The following is a 20326-nucleotide window of genomic DNA, read 5'->3' as shown; positions in this document are numbered from 1 at the left end:
TGGGAGAGCTCCAGAAGAACTGGCCTGTCAGAAATGCTTATATGTTACGTAATTCTGTAACTTCTACCACTAAAAACATCTGCACATATTCTCTGACATCTCTATACCCCTATATCCGTGTTAATTGAACCTAAAAAAAATGTAATGTTGAAAAGGTGCTCTAAGTTTTAGCTATTTTAAAAACCTTTCCCTACTTGGATATTTTTTAACAGGCTCCAAGGGTATAAACCTTATTCTTAATTCAGAACTGTCCTTTCCTTTCTATATTCAGAGTACTGGGCACTGATCTCACTCCACTTGAAAGCCGAAGTCTCTGTTCACAGCCCTGGGCCTGGATTTAATACGGCAAATCCTCTTTTAGCTATCAGATCTTCATGTAATGATCCATCACAATCAGAAAATATGACTCCACGAGAATCCCGGACAGGGGGACAGCTCCTGACATTGCCTGGAAGGCACACTCTCCTACCTCAGCACTGTAGGTCAGCTTCACAGAGGGAGTGTCCTGGCAGGGGAGAATCGCTCGGCAGTGGATGGCCTGGGGCAGAGGAAGGGAAAGGAGAGACTTTTAGCTGCCAGTGTTTTCCAGAAGACCTTGGGGACAATTCAGAACTGGACTGTTAAAACCGAAGTCATGTTTCATGGCAACTTGGGATTTTGACAAATTGTCAAAATTTGGTTTGTCCACAAATGGAAATGGAACCTTTATTTTCATACATGGATGAACTTTCACAGTTCCACTAAAGCAACAACATCCTTCCTATTATTGATCAGGTCCCATTTTCCCTGTGTATATTTTACGGTGTTTTACATGTTGTCTGCCCCCACAGGAAATGAGCTCCCTAAGAGCAAGGGACCATCTGTTTGCCTTTCTTTGTATCTGAAGTGCACAGTGCTTGGCACACAGTAGGTGCTTAATAAATGTTTGCTGGGCGACTGCTTGTCTGGCTCATTTTCCATCCTAGGGTCAACCTTAGGATGGAACATAAGGGGGCCTGAACCCCACCTTCCCTAATCCTAACATCTTCATTCACATTTTATCTTATTAAAAATGGGCCCTTCCTTCTCACAGCCATTTGGTCCAGTACTTCCTTTAAGGTCTAAGGGTTTGTAACCCTTTTGACTCAATCCTCCTATATTAAGTCAACGGAAACCGCTTCTAGACCCCACCATGTCATGTTTGTAGATCACCATTTTGGGGGAAAGGGAGGAGAGGGTGACTCCCAGCACCTCTCAGGACAGCCAAGTAACAGTCCCAGGTTCCACCAGGAAAGCCAAATGCCATCCTGCCCCTCTACTGAGACCTGGAAGAAAACTCAGAGATGAAGCAGAAACTGTCCATTTAAAAAGGGGCTGCCAAAGGGCCATCCCCCTCCACCAGACTCTGCCTTAGCCCCTCCAGGCTCCCTCCAATCCACCCACCACTCAACTGCCCACAGGACCTTCCTAGAGCATGGACTTGATTCTGCCACGCTTCCCCTTTGCAAACTTCAGTGGCTCCCTAGTATTTCAAAGACCAAACATAAAGCACTCTGGTGTTCAGCAACCTTCCCAACTTGCTACTCACTTTTCTGTCTTCATGCATCTTGTACCCTTTCCCCTCCCATGCGCACTGGGACCCTTCCACAGTGGCCTTTTCCAGGTATTTTCTCTTGCTCTGCCCCATGCCCGGAGTGCTCTCCCTCCTCGGCCCTGCATCCCAACTTTCTTCAAGAGCCACTCAAAGCCCACCCTCTTTTCCCGTAGCCTTAATTCAAAGGCCTTCCTCCAGCTGGCTAGGCCACAGCCGTTTGCGTGCTGTCTCCTTCATCGGACCACGAGCTCCTGAGGAGCAGGGACTGAGCCTTTCTCTGTACCTCTGGCGCTCAGCACAATCCCTGACACACAGCAGGCACCTCATAAATGCTGAGTGACTCTGACAAACTATCCTGAGATTCCTTTACCTGGCACTGGCTGAAAAGATAGGGATGTTTCTTTCCAGACGTCTGTTCAGGAGTGAGCCACTGCAGAGCTGAAGACTGGGGGGACGTCTCATAGGAAATCTCTACAACCACTTCTTGTTTTCTGCAGCAAACAAAACGTACACATATGAAGGGCCTATAGCTGCGATGTGGCCACAGCTAGAAAAGAACTCTGGGACTGAGAGCATAACTACTAAGCTAGCATGATAGCTTTTGAAACATTCCAACTCATTAAAAAAAAACAAAAAACAACCTCAAACCCCAAAGGACCCTTCGAAACTGCACTTAAGTCCTTTTGCAGGGAGAATCAGAAAAGGGGCTTCCAGGGGATGTCTCTTTTGGGAGAGCCCCACATCAGGAATTTCTTTAAATTTCAGTTCCATTTTTTATTAAGTGCAAAAATTGGAGAATGATCAAACCACAGAGATTCTTAGCCCTAGGTGGGTGCATGAACCTAATTTTTAGATATTTGGATAACTATCTTCCACTATAATTATGTCCTGTGTAATCCCATAAACTTTTTTATGCACTTAAAAGCATAACGCTGAGAAAGGTTTCACAGGCTTCACTGGATGGCCACAGGGGTCCATGTCTCAAGAAAAGTAAGGAATCCCTGCCACATAGGAAAGATTAAGCAGGAATAATAATGTTTGATCATGATTTACCACCCACCAGTAAGAATTAAAACCAAACTTCCTTACGGCCCAAAGCAAACACGAAGGAGTCCCCTCTGCATATGGCTCTATGCTACATTCAAAGTGAAAGAAAGAAGAAACCATGCTTGGATCATTCCTTCTGTAGAAAGCAGATTCTTAGGGCATCAAGCAGCACTCAGTGCAAGCCAACAAATGTGCAGAAAGCTCTGCTAGCTAATTACGGGAAGCATTATCGAGATCTACCCCTCGCCCTCTCATTGAAACTGTGACTTCTGCCGGAGCAGGCCCGCTCAGGGATCAGACCAAGCCCACCCAGGAAGGTCTGTGTCTCTGGAGCCAAGGGAAGAGGTGTGATTCACTAAGGGGATGTGGCCAACAATACTGAAGGCTGTAGAGAGGTCAAGGCGGTGAGAACTTGAAGGGTAGCTTGCGGACTTGACCATTAGAAGGAAGTTAGTGGTGACTTCTGAGAGGGAAGTCCAACTCGAGGGGTGGGAACAGAAGCCAGGCTCCTGAGAAGAGAAGGGGTGTAAAGGAACTCGAGGCACTGAGAGTAAACTACTTTGTTACAAGTGAAACAAACAGTCAAAGTCACAGAACCCAGTATGGGAGCAGGGAAGAAGAACCAAAAGCAGAATTTCCTTGAGAGTGCATAAGCCTGAGCATGTCTATGGGTAGACAGAAGTCAGGGAGGGAAGAGATTCAAGGGGCATAAAAATGAAAAATATAATTATTTATAGCTGTTTCCTCCCCCTTTTGGTGGCAAAGGAAATTAAGGGAATACCCCAAAATTGGAGAATAACTAAACAAATTATGGTATATGAATATGATGGAATACCACTGTGACATAAGAAATAATGAAGGAGATGGTTTCAGAGGAATCTAGGAGGACGCGAATAACTGATGCAGAGGAAGATGAGCAAAATCAGGAGAAAAAATCTGCACCACAACATCATATGGACACAAAACTTTGAAAGGCTTAACAACTACGATCAATGCAATGGCCAACTCAGGCCACGTCCAGGGAATCCATAATGAAGCAGGCAATCCAGCTCCAAACAAAAAAAGTGATGGGTTCAAAATACAGACTGAGGTAGAGTGTCCCAAAAGTGACGGTGTAGTTTTGGTGTAACAGTTTTAGTAGCTTAAAACTACACTTTTGGGACATCACTGTATATATTTTTTGGACAAAGTCAATGTAGGAACTGGTTTTGTTTGACTGTGCATATTTATTTTAAGGGTTTAGTCTTTTAAGAAGTGAAAAAAGTAGAAGAGAGGAAATTAATTTTTGTTCAGGTACAGACATACAGAGTACCCCAAAAGTGACAAGGAAGTTTTAGCTGTTAATAGTTTTAGTAACTTAAAACTACACCATGATTTTTGGGACACCCTAATGTATATTTTTTGGACAAAGCCAATGTAGGAACTGGTTTTGTTTGACTATGTGTATTTATTATAAAGGTTGATTTTCTTTTCTTTTCTTTTCTTTTTTTTTTAAGGGATGAAGGAAGTAGAAGGGAGAGAAAGTTAATTTTTATTCATTTAAAAATTAAAGTTGTAAAAATGAATAGACAGTAAGGGGATGATTTTCCTCACAGGCTGGCTCTACCCATCTTGTCTAGGCTGGAAATATGGGGGCTATTCATTGGCGTGGTTCACCTGTTCCCTGGAATTCACCACATTCATAGCAAACATAGTGCCTACGTCTGGTCGACCCGGCCCACTGCACCTCAGCATTCCTGAGCTTAACAGATCTGGCAGCTTCAGCCTCACCAGGAGCCAAGATTGCAGGCATGTACCACCATGCCCTGCTCTGGCAATGAGTGCCGCCAGATCCAGGGCCTGGGAGAGGTAGAAGAGATGGGACTAAGCGCACAGAGAGGGAAGATCGGACAATGTGAGGGAGGAGACCTTTTCTGTAACTAGAAAGGAGCAGAGAGTGGGTGTGGAAAAAGGGAACTCAGGTGGCTTTAATCTTCACAATGAAAAGAGGGAAATGAGTCCAGCTGGTAGTTTGATCATACATGAATATTTTTATCAGTGAAACAGAAGAATTGTGGAAGGATGAACTCGACAACAGCCAGAAATGGCAATGAATTGGGATGGAAATCAAGAGACCCAGGTTCTAATCCTGGTTCTACCACACAGCTATACAACTAAACACTCAGTTTCCTTAGCTGTAAAATGGGGGTTGAACTAAATGATTTCTGAGATTGCTTCCAGCTCATATATTTTATTATTTTATTTTATTTTATTTTTTTTTTTAATTTAATAGCCTTTTATTTACAGGATATATGCATGGGTAACTTTACAGCATTAACAATTGCCAAACCTCTTGTTCCAATTTTTCACCTCTTACCCTCCACCCCCTCCCCCAGATGGCAAGATGACCAGTAGATGTTAAATACATTAAAATATAAATTAGATACACAATAAGTATACATGACCAAAACGTTATTTTGCTGTACAAAAAGAATCAGACTCTGAAATATTGTACAATTAGCTTGTGAAGGAAATAAAAAATGCAGGTGGGCATAAATATAGGGATTGGGAATTCAATGTAATGGTTTTTAGTCATCTCCCAGAGTTCTTTCTCCGGGCATCAGCTCATATATTTTAAATGAACTCCCCTCTGACTTTACTTTAAAATTTGACCATAGGTTTAAATGTTCTTAAAATTTCTTCCCACTATTACTAAGCTATTTATTTGTTGACTTAACTATCTCAAATCTTTAAATTCAAGTTCATTTGGCTTATCATAAAATCCTACATTTACTACTGAAATTTCCATTTGACCCAGAAACCAACAAGTGAGAAAGGTTACAGTAACAAAATAATCAAGCACCCCCATTTAAAAATTTTTTTCTTCTAAAATTAAGACCCTGTTTTCTATGAACTACAAGGGAAAGTGATGACCATACTTGCTCAGTGCCACAGGAAGAACGATTTCCAGTGGGGATCCTCTGAAGCTCTGCTTTTCACCCACAGTGAATTGAACTTCTTGTCCATTAATCACGACTTTTTCTATTTTAAGATCCTTTGTATCCAAAATCTGGAATAAAATCAATATTTTAAAACATTACAAATGTTATTTCATGTACCCAAATAACTGAAGATTAGATTTGTACCATGAGAATGACATCTAACTGATTGTGAAATAAAGTTATATGCTGAGTAAATGAATGGGGCCAATGAGTTCATATTTGTTCTAAATATGATTCGAAATTTAAACAGATATTTAAATGTAAATTTCTGGAAAAAGTTTGGCTACAGGTCGGATACAGATAGACATAGCTACAGAATTAATCTTTGATTCACCAGAATACAGAACTCCCAGGGTAGGAAACTCCTTTTAGCAATTCAGAGAAGGTGCTGATCTCAGAGAATTAACCAGAGCTCTTAGAGGTTAAGTGACTTGTTACACAGCCAGCATGTAACAAAGGAGGGACACATAGATGGGCTTAGTATAATTGTAAGCTGTTGAAGCTAAGTTTTAAAAATGCACTGAGATTTGGGGAACACCCTAGATGGACAATCAATGACAATTCTGAATTATCTAAGCAAATACTGGGATTAGGGAACAGATAATTTCACTGGAATAGGGAAATCTCACAGGAGTAAATTCCCCCTATCAATCTTTCTCTATCAGAAAGGTATCCTGGAAGGCTATCACTGATATAATCACTAACTCCTTCCTCTAAATGCCCAACATCTAACACCATGCCCTCTTTAAAACCCCCTTTTCTCCTTGGCTTCTGTGACACTACTATCCTGCTTCTCCTTCTCACCCCCTCTAACAAGGGCCCCTGAAGGTTTGAGAGAGCTGCCTTGCTTGAAGTCATACAATTAAAATGTACAAAAATAAAAATTTGTTCCTGACATGATTAAATAGGACTTTATTGGGAAAATCTTTTGTTACCATTTTGGGTGACGGGGAAATTTTAATTTTCTTAAATAATAACTTTTAATTTTTCTAAATACACATAAAATCGTTTCCAACATTCACTTTTGCAAAACCTTGTGTTGCAAATTTTTCTTCCTTTCCTTCCCTGAAGACAGCAAATGTGTAATTCTTCTAAACACACACTTCCACATTTGTCATCTTGTGCAAGAAAAATCAACTCAAGAAAAAAAAAAAACCCACAAGCAACCAAAAAAAGGTGAAAGTACTATGCTTTCATCCACACTCAGTCTCCACAATTCTCTCTCTGAATATGGAAGCAGGATGTTTCAGAGGAAAGGTTTTCCTAACTTTGAGGTTGAAAATTATATATCTTGTATGTAAAGATTTTAACTCCTCCCTCCTAACCTTTAATGCTTCTTTTAGGAAAGCCTTGGCTTCCCCAATCCTCCCATAATTGTATAGTTATTTGTCTGTCTGGTTCTTCGATATATTCACTAAATTGACCAACCTAGGTTTCAGATATTCCAGGTTCCACTTTCCTGACTCCATTATATCCTTATGTTGAAAGATGATAGTGCTAAAAAATAGCTATGAAGAAAGGAAATATCTATAGGGCATTACACACATTAGCACTTAGTATATGCTAAGTCACAGAATCACAGATCTAGAACTGGTCAACTAGTCCAATTTCTCCCTTTTTACTGGTTCTTCCCTCTCTGCCTTCAAAGTCTGTCTCATTTGATGCTGATGCCCTCTTTAGTTGCTATTTTATTTCTGTTTTCACAGTCATACCTTTTTGAATGGACTGTGTACATGTAGTGGGTCAAAGTCCTTCTCTATTCTCAATTTAATTCCTTGTGACCAAGGCTCCCGTCTGACCTCCCATCCTCTCTATCAGAAAGGTATCCTGGAAGGCTATCACTGATATAATCACTAACTCCTTCCTCTAAATGCCCAACATCTAACACCATGCCCTCTTTAAAACCCCCTTTTCTCCTTGGCTTCTGTGACACTACTATCCTGCTTCTCCTTCTCACCCCCTCTAACAAGGGCCCCTGAAGGCCGGGGTCCTTCGGTTTTTCTCAGTTCTCCTCTCCAATAACACCCTTTAAAGAGTACCTACTACAAAAGAATCCTGGGAGGACCAAATTGAGATGATAAATGTTGGCACTTTACAAACCTTAGAACACGACAGAATGTTGGCTAGTATTCTCTCCCTAGTCCTGACATCTTTTTAGTTCTATCAATCACCTTTTATTAAAAGCTTATTCTGTCAGGCATTCCCATAATGATTTTTTCCTAGGCCAGTGTTTTCCTCCCTGTGGGAAATTCCCCTACCCTCCATCTGCTTCCAACAAGTTGTAGCAAGAAAAGTGGCTCTCAAACTTTCTAGTCTCAGGACCCCTTTAAACTCTTAAAATTAGGGGTCACCACCCCACATACCCCAAATAGCTTTTGTTTATGTAGGTCATATCAAAAGAGTGATTTGCTGTGTCAGAAATTAAGCCATCTTAGTATTATGAACATAATTTTAAGGTTGCAGGCCACCTTAGGGGTCCTAGACCACACTCTGAGATCCACGGTCTTAGGGAGTTGTGGGGGACCCAAAAAGTTAAGTAACCTGCTGGCTGTCACAAGCTCTAGGATTATGAAAACAGGTCTTCCTGACACTGTGCTGCCTCTTGGAATCAATTCTCAGCTTGCAGCTCCAAACGTGACAGGAAGTTTCCAAATAAACTGTTGTTGGCACACTGCTCAGTTAACATCACAGTAAGCAGCGCATAGCCAAAAAAAATGGTAACTGGAAGGAAGGGAAATAAAGGAGTCTAGACAGTCTACAAACCAGATAATCTGATGATTATAAATAGGTTCCATATAATTAAAAACATAATCCCATTTGTTACAGATTACACTGTTTTAAGACAGAAAGAGAGAGATCTGAGTGCAAATCCTGTCTCCCACACTTAGTAGCTGAGTGACCCTGGGCAAGTTTAAAAACAAAACCAAACAAATCTCCCCCACCCAGCCTTAGTTTCTCCATCTGTAACATTAGGGGACTGTATTTGATACAACCTCTAAGTTCACTTCCAGATCTCCAGGGTTGATCCTGTGATCATATATTCAAGTAATATTCTCCATAATAGTACTTACCCACAACTAATTCTGGTCTTCTTTGACTATGCAGGTTATTTCTCATTTACCCAATTATCTTGTAAATTCTGCAAAGGTGGAAACCCACCTGGTCCTTTCCTCCTCTATTTTCACTTAGCTCAGCCCTTTGGATCACACAGGAAGTATTTACTGAAGGAAGACAGATGTGACTAGAAAGCTGTATGTGAAACCTACCCCTCCAGGCACCTCGGGATTGAAAGAGTCTTTGAGTAGGAGACTCACTTCTTAGAAGACTGAGTTGAGTGCCTGGGAATCAGACCAACTGACTTTTAAGAACTGATGCTGGCAACGACACAATGTCCCCCAAGCAAAGGGCCGGTTCCCCAGAAAGTGAGAAATTCCTCAGACCTTCTCTAGTACCTTCCATGTCTGTAGTTTTGTTGCTCGGTCCAACTCTTTATGAGCTCACCTAGGGTTTTCTTGGCAGAGATCCTGGAGAGGTCTGCCATTTCCTTCTCCAGCTCAGGTTATAGATGAGGGGGCTGGCAGGGGAAGGGGCTTATGCTGGATCTAGAAGGGTCTGAGGCCAGATGTGCAGGCCTGCCCTGCCTGCTTTACTTTCTAATCATGGGCACATGTGTATGTTCCTCTCCTATGATTCCAATCAGAGGGCACACGAGATACCCTGAGGTCTCCAAGGGAAGGTCAAGGGCAGGTCCCACCAAGCTGCAGGAGCTGGAGTTGGGGAGCATCGGACGGCCCATTCAGAGAACCAGTCCAAGTTCAAAGAATCTCAGGACCAGCACGGATGCAAGGGGCAATGAGACCACCCAATGAAATGTAAAGGGTACTGTCCTACCCAACAAAATGGCAGACTGGGCCACATTCCTCCTTCTTAGCTATCTTCCCCAAGTCTAGCTAGCACAATGCTCTCTGTACAGGGGAGGTATTTAATAAATATATTTTCCAATGAATTGGATCTGTCCTTAAAAAGTGGGAAGTCCTAACAAATGATTAGATGTTATCTTTAGAACATCTACACAAAGCCTCTAGACCCTAAATTTATAAGTTTTAAATATTAATTTTAAGAAATTTAATGGACTAGTTAGCCTTCATTAAGTGTTCTTCAGGGCCAAGATAAAAATTACAAGGCTGGACAAGGAGGGAAGGTAGTGCCAGCCTGAAGAAAGTCTTGAAGATCAAGTATGAACTTATCTGAGAATGAGCCAATTAAGATGAATTATTAAACAAGATAATTTATAAAGGTTTTTTTTTTTTTTTACTATATTTACTTGACAGTAAATATTTGAATTTTGCCATTCTAAATTCTTCTTCCCGGGGTCTTCGACAGCTCTCGCCGTTCATTCATTCAACTGTTGAATGAATGAACAATGATTTGGTAAATGACATGTGTAAAAAGCACAGTCATGTGCTGGGCTGAGATTCACAGTTAGGTAAGCTATCCTCTATGCCCCCAGGGATACAATAGAATTAGGGGATAAGAAGCCATCTGCAGAAATAGATTGCCCAGTTTTGCATAAGGAAGTTGTAGAGTTGCCCTCTTTCCAATGCAAAATCTGCAGAAGTTCCCAAACCACAGGGTTTGGGAAGGCTTCAAGGAGAAATCATAATGTTTTAATTGAAATTTGAGAATAAACAAGATACTCAAAGAGCTTTGAGAGGGAGAGAGGGCATGCTGGACATTAAGGGGCCAAAATACAAGACACCCAGGGATTGTTGGGGAGATGCTGAGGAATAGTGATGGCGGACCCTTCCAGCCTGCATGGGGAGGTCACAGAGATAAATAAGGCTGAAGGAGGAGGAAGGGTAGTCTCAGATTGAGGAGAACCTTGAATACCAAGTTTGAACTCACCTGAAAGATAATAGGCCAATTAAGATTAATTATTAAACATTACAATTAATAAAGATTTTTTAACATTATGTTCTCAAATAAAGATCTGAACTTTTAGAAATAATCCTTGAACTGTTCTTGAGAAAGAGAAATGAACAAAAATTGAAACTTAAAAATAAAAAAAAAAGAAACCTAAAAAAGATTTAACTTTCTTGCCAACACTCTTGATCATCTGCAGTTAAGCATCATGCAAGCTTTGGGCTCTGGCTATGGTAGACCACCACTGTTAGAAACAGACAAATCATTATTTTCCACTCATCTAGATCTCAAGCATTGCTAACTATATTCCTTCTGGCTGAGTACTTTTCATATTTAATTGAGTAATAGGTGGACTGTTTTCTACAACCAGATAATGAGAAAAGACAGTCATAAAATACACAGTTAACGTGTTTATTCTTAATTTCAGTAGGCAAATTCAAACTATTAAAATGCTTTATGAATCATTAGTGAAACGATCTATTGAAACTAATTTGCTTTAGCCCTACCCATGCAACGTTGCTATCTTAGCAAAAGATACCTTACTTCAAGCTGACCCTCAGAACAAAGTGTACTTTGCTAGAACTCAGGCCTAAGCCAGATAGCTGGGGTGCCTGGGAGAAGTACCCCATCTTGGTGCTTGAAGAGCTTCATTCATGGTAACATTGCACAAAAGGGGCACATTTAGGTTAACGGGCCTAGAACTGGAAGTCCAGAGGCCATCGTGAATGGTCTCTTCAGTGGCCTGAGTTCTAGGACCTGGCTTCTAATTACCACCTAGGTCAACTTGGGCCACTTTCTTAACCATCCTCCCTGAGTCTCAATTTCTTCTTCTCTAAAATAAGGAAATTGTATCCATGGTTCTTCTAAGTAGAAACCTAGGACCCTAATAAAAGGAATTGGTCCACAGTAAACTTATGGAAAAGGAAGCTGACTCGGGAAAACATTCTTAGCTGTGACTACTTTGTCCAGTTTGTTTTAACCTTGATCTTGCCCCCATCAATAGTCCAGCTTCTTAAACTGTGAGTCATAACTGAATGTGAGAATTGAAAATTTATGATTTATTGTCAATAAATGTTTGATTTGTATACCTATGATATATATCTATATATCCAGTCATGTAAAAATTTCTTGGGCAAAAAGGAATCACAAGTGGAAAAAGTTTGAGAAGTCTGCTCTAGCACAGGAATCTTCTGCTTATCACTATTATTTAGGGGTTTGGGTTATAATGTGCCAAAAAATCTTTTTTGTAGCCAGTTGTGGTAAATGGAGCGGGTCCTTTTATCTGCTTCTAACTTCCAAAATTCTCCTCTGAAATCTTCAAATAAAAGGTACTTTCTTAATTATGAATGAGCAGAAACTCTTGACAATAGTTAAAAACCTGCTACTTTTCCAACAATAGGCAGTTGTGTACCAGACGAGAAACTGAGGCCCAGGAAGAGGTGACTTAAATGTGGCTTCAGACCCTTGCTACCTGTGTGACCCGGGAGGAGGAAGTGAGCTGGTAACTTGGCAGGGCTCTCCCTCCCTTAAATCCAGTTCACTTGAATGCCATAAAAGACAAACAGTAACAGCCCTGTGATGTGAGGCAAGTCACTTCCCTCTCTTAATCCAATGGAGAAAGAAATGGCAAAGACCCACTCTAATCTGCTAAGCAAACCCCACTGCCGGTCCGGCCCACAGTACAAATGCGATGTTTTCTGGCAAAGTCTTGCTCGTCTTCCCTAGAAAGCGGTCCTTAACTGCAAGCACAAAAAGTGGCCGTCAGGCCGAGCAAGCAAACGGATCCTGGAATTCCCAGAAAGCCCTCCCCACCCAGAGCCCCCATATTGTGTGCATGTAGCCGGAATGGATCAGGAACAGATGACAAGAGTTGCTTTGGCCAGGACTGGCACGAAGACCACGGAAAGGAAGTTGGTGGACACAGGGTGACCAGAAAATGCTACAGACCCCCAGGAAAAGAGGAGGCGTTCTGAACTGGAGGGAGGAAGTGTCTCCCATGGGGCTCAGGGGACGTGAGGTGATGGAGCAGGAACACGGGTGAGGGGTGGGGAACAAATTATCAAGGAAGTGTCCGAATCATTTAAATGAAATGGAAGCTGGGAAGGCAGGGAAAGGCTCTGAGCCTGGAGAGGGATGGGGCGCTCACGATTTGGGGGTTGGGCAGGAAATAGAGTTGGAGTTAGGAAGGAGATGATGGAAAGGATTGGTGGGAGGGAACTGGAGGCTGTAAAGGCTGGGAGCAAGGGGCATTTGGGTGGTTTGGGGACGGATACGGGAGGCTGGGGTGGGATGGAGCAAAAAGAGGAAGCTGAGAGGGGAGCTGAGGTAGGGAGAGGGTATGATGGGGGTGTGCGCGGGTGCAGAGTTTCAGAGTCTGCAGGTGCAAAGGGAGGAGCTGACAGTTGGAAGGGATCCTCAGAGACTTTTTTTTTTTTTTTTTTAAACAGAGGGGGGTCCAGGGATGGATAATGACTGATTAAGAGGCTCCTTTACTATACAGATAGGGAAACTGAGGCCCAGCAGAGAAAGTGACTTGCAAAGGAGGTCATGAGAGCCCAGATCTGGGGCGGGAAGGAATTGTGGAGACCCTTCACTCCAGCTCTTTTCACTTTACAGATGGGGAAACTGAGGCCGAAAGTGGGGAAATGACCTATAAAGGGGGAAATGTCACGGAGCTGTAAGGGACCTCTCAAGTTCTCTGGTCCTACCCTCTAGTTTTTACTATTTGGGGAAACTGAGGCCGAAGGGAAGAAAATAACATGTAACTAAGGGAAGTGACATAAATGAAAAAAGGGGGGCGGGGGTCAGAGCGCGGACGGGGAAACTGAGGACCAGGAGGGTCAGCGGCCGGCTCAAGGTCACGGGGCTCCGGCGCCGGAGACGGGGCTCGCAGCTCGGGGAGGGGGAGGGGGAGGGGGAGGGGGAGGGCCCGGGGGTCAGGGGTCGCGAGTCCGGGGCCCCAGCGTACCAGCTTGCGCAGGCTGTCCTCCTGAGAGCGCACGGTGAGCTGGGCCGTAGCCCGCAGAGCCCGCCGGGCGAAGTCGACGGCGCAACGCAAGTGCAGGTGCGTGATATGGCAGACGGAAGCCGGCGAGGCCAAGGAGCACCAGTCGGGAGCCTCCGCCATGGCTCGTCCACTCCGGAGAAGCCGGGAGCTTTACTAACTCAGTCAGCCTGCCCGCGTCCTCTCGGCGCCTGGGGAGGGCGGGGAAAAGCGGGGGAGGGGTGACGAGGGGAGAGTGCGGCATGCCGGGAAAGGAAGTCCTGGCGGGCTGCCGGGAGCGCCGGGTCGGCGGGAGCCAGACTACAAATCCCGTGAGGCACCGCGCCTGGGAGGGGCTATGAGTGCTCGGAGGCGGAGTGAGGAGGGCTTTTCCTGTTTAAGGGGGAGATGTCTGCCTCCGGTAACCGCTGCGGGACCCTAAAGAAAAGATGTCTGCCTCGGGCAGCGGGTAGAGAGCCCGGCAGGGGAAGGCGGCCCTCTGTGTGAGACCACAGAACGGAGGCTGCAAAAAGCATAACAATGAACGACATCGGCTTTGTGGCTCTCCTTCCCGCGATCTACTCCCACGTGTCACACGGGGCCTCTGTTGAATTGGATTGGCAGCCGGAACCGAGCCCTCGCTCTCATTGGTCCTTGGTCGGCGTGGGCGGGGAAACAAGGGCCAGGTTATGAAACCAATTGCCCGAGTCCTTGCATGTACTCCTCGTTAGTATAGTGGTGAGTATCCCCGCCTGTCACGCGGGAGACCGGGGTTCGATTCCCCGACGGGGAGGCGCGACTTCTTTTCCTTATTTTTAAAAATAATTTAACTTAATTTTAAAAATTTACTACTTTTTAAATCTTGCCTTTCCTTTTTTTAATAGTTAATTATTTATTTTAAAAATTTACTACTTTTTAAATCTTGCCTTTTCTTTTTTTAATAGTTATTTATTTATTTATTTATTTTTTAATAGTTATTTATTTTAAAAATTTACTACTTTTTAAATCTTGCCTTTTCTTTTTTTTAATAGTTATTTATTTTTAAAATTTGCTACTTTTTAAATCTTGCCTTTTCTTTTCTTAATAGTTATTTATTTTTAAAATTTGCTACTTTTTAAATCTTGCCTTTTCTTTTCTTAATAGTTATTTATTTTTAAAATTTACTACTTTTTAAATCTTGCCTTTTCTTTTCTTAATAGTTATTTATTTTAAAAATTTACTACTTTTTAAATCTTGCCTTTTCTTTTTTTAATAGTTATTTTAAAATTTTACTACTTTTTAAATCTTGCCTTTTCTTTTTTTAATAGTTAACAAAACTACCTTTTTAATCTTTCCCTTTAAAAATGTTAATTAATTATTTAATTAATAATTATCATTTAATCGTTAATAAAACTACCCTTTTCACCTTGTCGCTTTTAATAGTTAAACAACTGAACTGAAATTTAACCGCGAATTTAAAAGAAAAATTTGAAAATAGGCTGTAAAACTCTGGCCTAGTCCTTTCTATCGTTGGCTTGTTCAAATAGCAATGAGGTACAGAGAATTAACCTCACTGCTAATTAGTGAGATTAGGTAAATTAGAGAAGCTGGTAGTTACCCAGTATTTATAGTTGGCTCCAAGGACACAGAGAGATTCAGTACATTTAAATTCCTTGCACACACTAGGCATTTGATGGATTTCTGTTGATTGGAGGAATTCAATTTAATGAACATTTATGAAGAACCTACTGTGTGCAGTGAACTGTGCAAGAGCCTGGGGGTAACAACAAAGGAAATGCTGCATGGTTGTTCCTTTCAAGAATCCTATGCACATAAAGAGATCCCGGCAATATAAAATAATACGTTACAGGTGCAATAAGGAAGTATCTAGCTTGTGTGTGAGTTTTAATTAGGAGGAAATATCAAATTATTCTTTGTGGATCAGTTGTGTTTTAAGGGATAAAAAAGGGTTCAAAAGACCAAGAAAAGAAAGAAGGGCGTTCAATATAGGAAGTATCTTGAACAAAGGCAATTAGAAATCAGACTCGGATATTTCTAAGGCTGGTGGGTCATTCAATTTATGTGATGCACAGAATGCACCAGGGAAATCATATAAGCTAACACTAGGAGGGCAGAGGAGGATCAAATTACAAAGAGAATTGAATGGCAGTTTAATGAGGCTGAACTTTACTCATTAAACAATAGGAACCCAAGAGTGAGTTCCTATATTTTTTTAGCAGAGGGCAAGCATGTGGGTGAGTCTGAAGGATGAATAGAAAGAGAAGGGAATGGTCTATTATTGGTAGGCCTTACTAGGATAGACTTGATATAAAAATATTGCTGATGACTTGTTACTTAGCTTCTCAATGAGTGGAAGAGGGAGAGAATTTGGTACTCAAGATAAAAAAAAAAAAAAAAGAATGTTAAAAATAGTAATAAACTTAAAAGAGAAAGAAAATATCACATTGGTGAAATCCACAGGACTTGGTAAGCAATTGACTATAAGCAGTAACATTCAGCTTTCAAACGTGGCAGACTGAATAGAATGGGGGTCCTGTTAATGAAAGATGTGAAGTTGGAAAGAACAAGTACAGAGGAAAAGGTCTCTAAAACTACTGGTATCTGTGGATGCCCTCTGAAGCTCAGGAGAGATTAGACCTTGATAAATATATTTAGGAATTGTTGCTTAGAGGTACTATTTGAAGCTATGAGAGTGCCAAAAGAGAAAGTGGAGGGAGAGAAAGCCTAGGGTTACATGCAACTTTGCTCCTCTCTCTGACCCCCATACTTTCCCCTTTCCCCCAAGCTTCCATTTGGACCAATTCAACAAGTAGCTTCTTCCTTGGGCAGGCTTAAGGCTGCCCTCTCCAATCATAGTCAACGATGAGCCGTGCAAGGGAGAGATTTAGTGTTTGGGATCTTTGGGCTGGGTGAAAATTCTTAACCATGATCTCCTACTTGTGTCTCAGGGCTGAGAACACTGCTGGGACGATTTTCTAGTTGCTGCTGGTTTCAGTAACCCTTTCAGACAAACAGGAAGTCAGCTCTGGGACATTCAGAAAGCCATATGGAATTCCACTCAAGTTCTTCAGAAAAAGGACTTTTTCCTGTAGGATTTGGACTTTAAGCTATGAATATTCTGCTCAAAATTGCATTCTCTTTTGCACACGTTGGAAAAAAAAAAAATCTAGCCTGACTAATGAATGGATCAGACCCATATTGTGTATCAAGTTAAGCTGACAAGCATTTATTAAATGCCTCCTTTGTTCCAGGAGTTGTGCTGAACTTTGAAGATGCAAAGAAACCAAAATCAGTCCCTTTGCTCTAGAATAATGGGGCAGACAACATGCAAAAATAACTATGTACAAACAAGATATAGAAAAGATAATTTGGAGGTAATTGCAGAGGGAAGGAAGATACTAGTATTGAAAGGCTTTTGGTTGGAATTGGAAGGAAGCCAGAGAATCTAGGAGGAGGAGAGAGTGAAAAAGGAGGGAATTCCAAGCGTGGGGAACCTCCAATGAAAAGGCAGAATTGGGAAATGGAGTGTTTTGTGTGAGCAGTAATAAGGAGGTTAGTGTCATGGGATTAAGAAAACAAGAAAGGAAGAAATGTGGAAGAAGACTGGCGAGGTAGAAAGGAGGCAGGTTAGGAAGGGATTTAAGTGTCAAAAAGAGGATTTTATTTAATCTTTAATGTAATATAGGGAGCCATTGGAGTTGACTGAATAGGAAGAAGGAGGGTAATCTGGACAATTTGGCCCTTTAGGAAAATTAATAAATGAGTGGAAGGAAGGTGTGGTATAAACAGAAAAAACATTATTGAGCAATGGAGATAAAGGAGTTAGCAAGGGGCAATATAACATGCTATCAGTTAATAGTTAATAACTCTCGGCCCTGTATCAGTGAGAGAGAGGATAGACTTCACTCCGCACCTGATCCATCTTTATTCCTTGGAACCCCAAGCTCTCTTCAGGGCTTAGCTCAAGTACAACCTTCTCCACAAGGTCTTTGCTGGTGTCCTTGAAGTATATTTCCAACATATTTCAATCTAAAAGCATTTACTGTGTGCCATGCATTGTGCTGGTATAAGTACATTATACAAATAAATTAAACAATTCCTGCCCTCTAGGAAGAAAAGATAATCTTGTACTTTAACTGGGAGCACAGCAAATATATATAAATATATGTACATATATAAATGTGAATATATACCCAAATAACAATTATATATATATATATATATATATATATAATATATATATATATATAATTATATAAATAGAATAAATGAGGTAGCTGATTATAAGTTAGCCTGGGAGGAAGAATATTAGCGGTATGGGGGAAATCAGGGAAGACTTCATGTAGAAGATGGTGCTTAAGGAAGGAAGTGAGGGATTCTTTGAAGCAGAATGAAGGATTCCAAGCATGAGGGATGTTTAATGGCAAAGCATGGAGTGAGAAGTGTTGTATATGAGGAGAGAAAAGGCTAGTTTGATGTAAAATAGAGTGTGCCAAAGAAAATAATGTAGAATAGGGTTAAAAGGTGGTTTTAAACCAGGTTGTAAAGCGCTTTAAGCATCAAACCAAGTAGTTTGTACTTGACCCTAGAGGAAATAGTTAGGAAAATGATTTTGACAGTTGTGGGAGAATGGATAGGAGAGGGGAAAGGTCTAAGACAGGGAAACCAATTAGGAGGCCATTGTAACATAGTCTAGCTAAACAGCAATAAGAGCCTGAACCAACAGGAAGCCCATTATTTTGTGTTTTTCTAATTGGTTCATATAGGAAACAGGAACAATGGTGGTATCAGATGGAAGGTAGCAGTGGGAAAAAGGTTGGGCTGGATTTTGAGGTCCTGTTACCTGTGACCTTCTGATTCAGACTATTGGTGTGATCTTGGTTAAGTCTCAACCTCATAGGGCTTTAGTTTCCTCATCTGTATGTCAAGTGATGGGGAAGCACCGGATGATTTTCTCGATTTCTTCTAGTTCTAAATTTGTGATCCCATAGCTCAGTAAAGGGCTAAAGTTGGCACTGAATGATAGATCTGTAGCATCTAGATCCCCCGTCTCCAGATCAAGTCAGTCAGTCAAATAGCATCATATTGTGTGTCAGGCCTTGTGTTAAGAAGTGGAGAAACAAAGGTAAACATAGTCCCTGCCCTCAAGAAAATTACAGTCTATAGGGAGAGACAGTATGCAAACCACTACGTACAAACATGTACACTGAGGATAAATGAAAGTTAATCTCTGAGGAAAGACACTAAGATTGAAGGGGACTGAGAAAAACTTTTTCCAGAAGATGAGACTTTGGCTGAGACCCAAGGGGAGCTAGAGAAGCTGGAAGGTAGATTTGAGGAAGGGGAAAGATTAATTCAGGAAGGACGCTGATAAGCTTGAGTGTATTGCCTAGATGGCAAATGGCACCATGATGATGACTGTAGCAATATCAGATAAAGAAAATGGGGGTATTCAGTTTGGGAAAGACTCAGAGAAAGACTATAGCCATCCTTAGGTATTTGAAAGAAAAGATTAGAAAGTCAGAATTAAAAAGGCAACTCAACTGTATTTCCCAGACCACCACTCCCTCCCACTTTGTTATTCAGTCATTTTAGTCATGGCCAACTTTTTGTGACCCTGTTTGGGGTTTTCTTGGCAGAGATATTGAGGTGGTTTACCACTTCCTTCTCCAGTTCATTTTACAGAGGAGGAAACTGAGACAAACAGGGTTAGATGACTTGCCCAGGTTCACATAACTAGTAAACATCTGTGACTGGATTTGAACTCAGATCTTTTTTTTTTTTTTGTCTCAAAATTATTTTATTTAAAGAAACAGAATAAGAAAAAACAAACAAACAAAAAAAACCCAACCAAAATAAAATGAAATGAAATAAAACAAAACAAAACATTGTCATGTGCCTGGCAGAATATCAGGGAGAATTCAAAATATATAACAATAAAGTTCAAGAAAGTGTGTGTGTGTGTATATATATATATATATATATATATGTAGAAGAAATTATATTCATGAGTGTCCATCTTTTCTTTACTTCCTTGTAAATTATTCTTTTGTTCTCTGCTTTTGTTCTCACCTTATTTATTTTTCCCCCTTTCATCCCCCTCCTCACCACCAAGTGGGCTATAGTTAAGAAAGGGTATATGTATCTAGATATCTAGATATAGATATATACATATATCTATAGATGGATATTTAGAGATGATGTAGATAACACACACACACACACACACACACACATCTTTCCTATCCCTGTTGATCCTTTGTTGTAATTCTGCTCCTAACTTGCTTTGAAAGTTACTTAACCTCCCTCCCCTCATGGATCCTTCCCTTGTCTTCTTCCTGTACCCTTTGCTTCCCTGTATACCCATCCCTCCCCGCCCTTATTTCTTTATAGATTTTGAAGGGCGCTATTTCCTATGTCAGTAGGTTTTCAGAATTATAATCTCTCCTCCCCCCCCCCATGCCTCTGTATCTGTTCTTCCTCTGTACCTCATTTGTATGACATAATTACTATTTTTACCTTAACTCTGTTCCAGTCTTTCTTTTGAGCTGCCCTATTGTTGATGTCTGTCTTAAACATATGCTATACATTTCCCATGTAAAAAAAAAAAAAAAAAAACAATTTGTCCATGTTAAGTTCCTTGTGATTGATCTTTGATATTGCTTCTTACATGTTAAATTTTCTCTTAGGTTTGGATAGGGTTGATAGAAAGTCCCGAAAATCTGTAAATTCATTGAATGTCCACTTTTTCTCATTCAATATTATAGATGATTTTGCTGGATATGATATTTTTGGCTGCAAGCCTAGTTCTTTTAATTG

General features: G+C 41.2%; 1 protein-coding gene and 1 non-coding gene across 2 annotated transcripts in view; one reads left to right on the top strand and one right to left on the bottom strand.

Moving 5' to 3' along the window:
- LTA4H (leukotriene A4 hydrolase) overlaps positions 1-13738 on the bottom strand; it is a 37043-nt gene extending 23305 nt beyond the window's left edge. The window contains exons 1-4 of the mRNA XM_031940960.1: positions 13493-13738; positions 5539-5669; positions 1944-2064; positions 470-538 (exon numbers count right to left, since the gene is read on the bottom strand). Of these exons, the coding sequence (XP_031796820.1) occupies positions 470-538; positions 1944-2064; positions 5539-5669; positions 13493-13651 (480 nt within the window). The 5' untranslated portion in view covers positions 13652-13738. The remainder of the gene's footprint in view (positions 1-469; positions 539-1943; positions 2065-5538; positions 5670-13492) is intronic.
- A 490-nt stretch (positions 13739-14228) lies between these two features.
- TRNAD-GUC lies at positions 14229-14300 on the top strand. The gene has a single exon. It is a non-coding gene; the product is annotated as a tRNA-Asp (tRNA).
- Positions 14301-20326: the final 6026 nt, after the last annotated feature.

This window comes from Sarcophilus harrisii, chromosome 5, assembly GCF_902635505.1.
Source record: "Sarcophilus harrisii chromosome 5, mSarHar1.11, whole genome shotgun sequence".
Taxonomy (NCBI): Eukaryota; Metazoa; Chordata; class Mammalia; order Dasyuromorphia; family Dasyuridae; genus Sarcophilus; species Sarcophilus harrisii.
Note: the sequence above shows the minus strand (reverse complement) of the source record. Positions and strands in the feature narration are given on the sequence as shown.